Raw genomic sequence first — 7,211 nt, forward strand, 5'->3', positions numbered from 1 at the left:
CTACCCTAACCCCCCCCCCCCCCCAAACCTCCCCCACAAAAAGGTAGATAAGAGCTAACATTATTTTTTACTAATACAGTCAAACCTCTCCATAACATCCTCGTTTGTTCCAAAAAATTTTGGCTGCTATAGTAAAGTATTGTTATAGAGGACATATATTATATCATAATATAATATTCGGTCTCAAGATAAACTCGGCTTTATAGTGAATGGCTATTATATAGGGATGCTGTTATAGAGAGGTGTGGCTGTATGTTAAAGTCAAGTACAATAGAAATGAAGTGGTGGTGTGAAAAGTATCTATATGGGGTCAAGTCAAAAGGGATGATAAGCACTGAAATCCTATAGTGTAACTTTCCAATGGACTGTAGAAAAGAGAAGACAGCTGATGTAAATGACTTACATTTTGTCCTTAGAAGAAAGATTTATCCAAAGTTGCAACCCCTTTTGACTGCCTTCTCCTGCAGGCATTTCTGAGTGAATTATACCTCTTCCTGCTGTCATCCACTGCAATACATGCAAAAGAAACATATATCAGCCTATATTGTTCGGACTCTCCGAAAATATCGATGGGTGCATGCCGGATCCTCCAAAAGTAGTATTTTTGGAGGATCCGACACGGGTGTGACAGTTGTTTTGGAGAGTCCGCGCAACATAGAATTATCAACAACCAAAAAAATTCTCTTTGTTCTTGTAGCTAAAAATGTTAAGAGCTGAAAATTCTGTACCTGCACATCACCAGTATTGATTGTACCCTTGTGACCAGCAAAATCTTGATGAGTAAAAGCTCCCTAAGACATGAAAACACGACATTAGCATTTTCAATGTGGTCGACGCTCATTTTACTGTTAAAATTATGGGTTCGGAATTTAGTGTCCGTTGAAATTTTAGTGATTTTTCACACACATATTACGTGTCAGAAATACTAGGTTCAAGTAAACGCTACATCCGCCTCTGTACGGATTCAACAGGGGATGGTCAAGTATTATTATATTGGATTGAATTATGCAACATAATTTTTTACCTCTAGCATGTAAGTTACTGTCTCAAAACCTCTGTGTGGATGGTCAGGAAATCCAGCAGGAGCAGAAACTGAAAACAATAAAACAGTACTATTTCAACCTCATTTGACTCAACAAAACTAAGAGAAATAAACATCATATTCCAGTTAGAAGCTCAATACAGTACCTGAAAATTCATCCAACATGAGGAATGGATCAAGATTCCTCAATTCAGGCCTGCAAAAATTCCACATTTCATGAGTCGCTTGGATTTTCCGAAAATGTCGCCGGGTGCGTGTCGGATTCTCCAAAATTAGTGCATATTTGGAGAATCCGACACGGGTATGTATGTATATCATCAAGACAAAGGGCAGCCGGTGCACTAAGCTCCCGCTATGCGCGGGGTCCGGGGAAGGGCCGGACCACAAGGGTCTATTGATATCATCAAGACAAAGACTTTACAAAATGAAACAAATCAAGGTTCAAGTTTCAAACACTCATATTCCTCACTTTTTTCAGGAGCTGAGAATTTTAGTGGCGAAGCCAGGAAAATCTCTATAACTGTTCGAGATTTAATATATATGTATAAAAAATAATATTTTTCGACAAAGGGTAATCAACTGACCATCTTGAGCCTACGTGGGAATTTTTTCTGTTTTAGAGTCCAAAATGAAGAAATTCAGTTTTTTTTTTTTTTTTAAAAAAAAAAGAGGAGAATAACCAGATGACAAAAAGTTGTAAAATTAAGGGAAAAAAAGGACAAATATGAAAATATCAAATTCCAATATATACCTTCCAATGCTTCTTCTAACAACAGCTCCATTCCCTTCACTTTGAGGCTTAGCCAAAACTTTCTTAATTACCAATCTTGGTCTATCAAAACAAGAATCATATTGATTTGATTCAGACATGATATTTTTAATATAAATTGACTTTCTTGATAGTATTTTAGCTCTAACAAATGGGAAATAATTCACTAATAATTGTTTAAAAATAGCTCTCATAAATGGCCAATTCTTGGAAATTTTTTGTGTCTTTCTTGTAAACTATGGTCTCCTATTTATATGAGAGTTTTTAGAATGTGGGAAATGAGACTATGGGTTTAGATTGAGGAAACTCTGTAAGTTGAATGTTGAAAGAGACAGCTATTTTTATTATTTTTTAAATAATTGTTTGGACTTTAGTTTGTGAATATTCAAGTATGATGATTTCATGCTTTTGTCATCATGATGGAAGCTTTTCTCCTATGTGTGGAAAGCTCTTTTCAAAGTCAAATGTATTTGGAGAAATTACTAAACGGGGAAAAACCCTTTTTTAAGAAAATTTTTAAAAGAAATTTTGTCGATAAAGAAGAATATTTAGTTTTTGTTGCATTATATTGGGAATATTGTTATTGTTGGAATGAATATTATTAATGGAGCTTCTTTCAAATTTTGAAGAAAAGTTTCTACCTCAGTTTTTAATTTCTTTTTTGTAAAAATTATTTTTCCACTAAACATTTTTTCAACTAAATATCAAGAAACGGATAGTTTTAGCTTTTTTAAGTTTTTCAATACAAACATTTCATCAATAAGGAATGCCCCGCAAATTAGCCAATGTGCGTGCAAGTTGACCAGTTCATCACGGTTATATAAAACACATAATAAGTATAGGAATTTCAAAATTTCCTTTGGTTATTTCAAAATTTTGGTTCTCTATATAAATTGTAATTTATATCCCTTAATAAGTTTACATATACATTCTTGTCATTCCATATATTCAACTAGAATTAAAAAAATTGTTCCCTTATTTGTAGTTTAATATTATGTGACTCTCATTGTTATAAAGTAGGGATGGAACTAGAGTATTATTTACGAATTCGAAAGAACCAAATAGCTTTTGCGTAAATCTTATATGTGTAGTATAAATAATAATTAATACTCTCTTCGTTTCAATTAAGATGACACATTTTATTTATCGAGAGTCAAACTATGTAAGTTTGACCTATATTTTAAAATATTTTATTATCATATTAATATGAGAAAAATTACAAGTTATAGTACTTTTTATATAATTTTTTAATATCTAAATTTTTATTTTAAAATACTAAATTGAACTAATCCAATTTAACTTTAAATTTAGTTAAAGTAACTCTCAATAAATAAAATATTTTATCAAAACTTTAAAGAAAAGGAGTACGAGTTATGAGTTCGGTGTCAAGTCTGCCTCTCGTTACCACCAAAGGATGTGGTGCAGTGGATGGGGCTGCTCCTTCCTTAACCAGATGTCTCGAGTTCGAGCCCTGGGTACGAAAAAATCCTTAATAGGGAGTACTACACCCTGAATGGGGTCCTACCCGGCACGAATCCGGATATAATCGGACTCCAATACGGATATCGAACACCGTGTGAAAACCAAAAAAAAAAAAAAGAAGTCTGCCTCTCGTTGTAAGTTAAATGTGCGCTATCCATTCATCATCCTTTTGTGGGCAAAGTTTCTAGAAGAAATCCTTAGTTGCACTTTTCATTATAATACTGCAGTGCATATTGCATTTGGAGTTGAAAAAGCTTTATGTGCATGAATGTTATACATTGTGGAATTTAGGTAGTGCTTTTCCTCCATTCTTTTCTTTATTGATTTTAAATTGGTATATTATTATACCAAAATACTAAAGATTGCGAGGAATAGATACGATCTATCCACTCTTAATCAGTGATTTCGACTTTTGAACCATGTAAATGAAAATAATCTTTGATAAAGAATAATGTGAAAATAGTATGGGCTAGCCAGTTTTCGAACTGGTAATTAAAAAATAGTCAACGTTTGCAAAGTCATTGAAAAATAACTACTATTTTGTTATAATACGAAAAGTTCCATCATAATACACTGGAGATTGGTGCACTTGTGTATGAACTTCCAGCATATTATGCTGGAACTCCAGCACACGAAAAGTTCCAGCATAATATACTAGAGATTGGAGTACCTGTGTATGAACTTCCAACATATTATGCTGGAACTCCAGTATATTATGCTGCAACTCAAGTATATTATGCTAGAAGTTCACATGTAAAAAATTCGAACTCCAGTATATTATGCTGTAATATTTTTCGGATTTTGAACAGTGTTTTCGTTCAGATTTATCTTTATATGAAAAGTGACTAAATTTCGATTACTTTTGAAACTGTGGCTATTTTTCAATTACCGTAAATCTGATTATTTTTTTAATTTCGCCCAGAGTTAATGAACTTTACATGACATAAATTCAAATTAAATGAGACCGCAAAAATTAATACCGAATATCACGTGGAAACACAAAATAAATTAGTAGCTTATTTAACATTATACCAATGCCGTTGAATTAAATTCTATTTATAGGAAAGAAGAACCAACGGTACAACGTTTAAGAAGAGAAGAAATCGATTGTTGGAAAATGTTTTTCATACAACATAAATTTAATGTTTGTTTCCTTTTTTTAGGTAAATATAAATTTGGTGAAATTTGAAAGTTATGTTCACTGCAATATATATCTCATGAAACTTTTTTTTTCCTTTCAAAGATTCTCTCCTCTTTTAGAAGTACTTTTAATTTTTTTTTTTTAAAGATATTTCAAGTCAAGTCAACAGAGAGAAAGGAAAAATTCTCTCTCTAGAAATCACCCTCCCCACTGACGGTTTTCTTCAAGCGGTGGTTACGCTTCGGGAACGGTGGTTGTCAATGGCGAAGGGCAAAGGAAATGGACCAGGACGGCCAAGGAAGACACCATTTCTAGTTACCGGAAGCTCACTAACAACAACTACATCACCATCAGCTAAATTCATTTCTCAAAAACCAGCAACAATGGCGGATCCAGGTGTGAATTGTGAGATTGGCAAAGGTACCATTGATTCTGCTGCTAAAATGGCACAATCAACTGAATCGAATAGTAAAATGCCCAAAGAAGACAGTGGAAAGAACAAAAGTCTGGATGCATGCATAGCTTTAACTTCGAGTGTATCACCTACGGTTCAAATGCAACCAAATACACATGCAGATGAAAATCCGCAGAAATTGAAAGCTAACAAGGATGTAACTGCTCCGAAGTGGGTCAATCTGTTTGCTAACAATCGAATAACATCCAATGGCCTTGCTCTATCTTACATAGCCCCGGCGATTGTGGATGGTAATGTGGTTATTCAACTCGATCCAGTGGAGACTGCGAAAGAAACTGAAAAATGGAAACATTCGTTGATCGTTACAGTATTAGGAGAAATCCCAGGCTACAATCAGATGAAACGATATATTGCTCACAATTGGTCAAAAGCCCCATGCTCTGAATTGTTTTGGCATGAAAAAGGCTATTTCATAGCCAAATTCAAAGAGGAAGATGATCTCAAGGAAGTTCTGTATGGAGGGCCTTACACGATCAATAATCGACCTATCATCCTGAAGAAATGGTCTCTTGAGGTTGAATTCGATACAGCCTTTCTCAAAGAGATTCCCCTATGGGTCTCCTTTCCCAATTTGCCTATGGCTTACTGGGGAAGAGACTCTCTAAGCAGGCTGGGAAGTTCCATTGGAGTGCCACTATTTGCAGATGAGTGTACAGCTAATCAATCGAGAATCTCATTTGCGAGGATGTTGGTTGAAGTAAACATTACTAAGCCACTACCAACTGGAGTCACAATACAAGATCCGTCTGGAAAGATGTACAAACAAGGGGTTCGATTTGAATGGCAACCGGAATTCTGCTCTGATCACTGTCAACAGCTGGGACATAGATGCAAAAACAATGAGGAAATCCAAGGGAGGCCTCAAAAGCCCCAGAAAGCTATCAGCAAAACTCATCAGCCAGCAAAGGAGTGGAGAACCAAAGACAGTATAAAACAGAACACAAGTAAGCCCCTAGAGTCAACTGAATCTAATACTAATAGTGCTGAAATAGTATCTCCATAAAGCAAGTTGCTCCTATAGTAGACCATAATGTAATGGCTGGAAAATCTGTGGATATTGCACAAGGCATGATACAGGGTAAAAGTCATGAGAATAGTAAAATGAGAGACAAAAATTAGTGTTTTAACTCCCAGAACAAATCTATGTGGTATTGATTGTCCAATTATCACACATAATACTTTTGAAGTGTTATCAGGAGGCCAAGGGGATAGACAACCACCAGATAGAGGTGGTACATCAGAGGTGTCTAAATGAATGCTCTCATGTGGAATGTGAGAGGGGCAAACCAAAGGTATAAACAGAAGGAGTTGGCTAGATACCTCAAAGAGCATCATATCTCTTTAGCTGCTTTAGTAGAGACAAGAGTTAAACAACAAAAAGCTTCTGTTATTTCCCCTAAGATTACAACAAATTGTGTTCTAATTCATAACTATGATCATGCAGTAAATGGGAGAATTTGGGTACTAGTAGACAGTAATGTATGGCAAGTAGATGTGATACAAACAGATGCTCAATTCATTCACTGCATCATCAATAGCTCTACTACCAGATGTGCTACGACTGTGGTGTATGGGTTTAATAGCTTAGAAAAGAGGAGGGAGATGTGGCAGAAACTTAAGAGTCTTGCACAAACTATTACTTTTCCATGGCTGTTATGGGGGAATTTTAATGCTATCATCTCTACCCAAGATAGAGTTTCAAGGGTTGCTCCTACTCAAGCTTACATACAAGATTTTGCCAACTTTTGCTCTGACACAATGCTGGCTGAAATACCTTGGAGAGGAGAATACTTTACATGGGCAAATGGGCAAATGGGAGGAGACAGATTAATTAGCGGGTTAGATAGAGCCTTGGGGAATGATTAATGGATGATGAACTTTGATCACCTAATAGTTGAGGTAGGAGATCCATTTATATCAGACCACTCACCCCTCACAATAAAATTCCAGAGGAGAAATAATAACATAAGAGTACCATTCAGGTTCCTAAATGTTTGGGCAGAACATCAAGACTTTCAGAGTATTATAAGAGAAAGATGGCAAGGAGAGAACAAGGATAGTAAACTAGCTACTATCTGGTACAGATTGAAGGCATTGAAACCTGCATTCAAGGATTCAAACATTAGAAGCCTCAGAAATATCACAAAAAGGATAGACCAAGCAAGAAAAGATCTAGTTGAATACCAGCAATAACTGAATATAAACTACTCTGATCAGCTAAGAATGAAGGAGAAAGAGGCCAGATTTCAATTAGAAAAATGGTCTAGTATTGAAGAGAAGATTCTGCAGCAGAAATCCAGAG

At 35.3% G+C, this 7,211-nt stretch overlaps 1 protein-coding gene across 1 annotated transcript in view; it reads right to left on the minus strand.

Annotated features, from left to right (window-relative positions):
* The window catches only part of LOC109218414 (pirin-like protein), a 3,422-nt gene extending 1,365 nt beyond the window's left edge, over positions 1-2,057 (minus strand). Inside the window, exons 1-5 of the mRNA XM_019382779.1 lie at positions 1,794-2,057; positions 1,189-1,238; positions 1,025-1,092; positions 729-791; positions 404-507 (exon numbers count right to left, since the gene is read on the minus strand). Of these exons, the coding sequence (XP_019238324.1) occupies positions 404-507; positions 729-791; positions 1,025-1,092; positions 1,189-1,238; positions 1,794-2,005 (497 nt within the window). The 5' untranslated portion in view covers positions 2,006-2,057. The remainder of the gene's footprint in view (positions 1-403; positions 508-728; positions 792-1,024; positions 1,093-1,188; positions 1,239-1,793) is intronic.
* Positions 2,058-7,211: the final 5,154 nt, after the last annotated feature.

The sequence above is a fragment of the Nicotiana attenuata genome, unplaced genomic scaffold, assembly GCF_001879085.1.
Source record: "Nicotiana attenuata strain UT unplaced genomic scaffold, NIATTr2, whole genome shotgun sequence".
Classification (NCBI taxonomy): Eukaryota; Viridiplantae; Streptophyta; class Magnoliopsida; order Solanales; family Solanaceae; genus Nicotiana; species Nicotiana attenuata.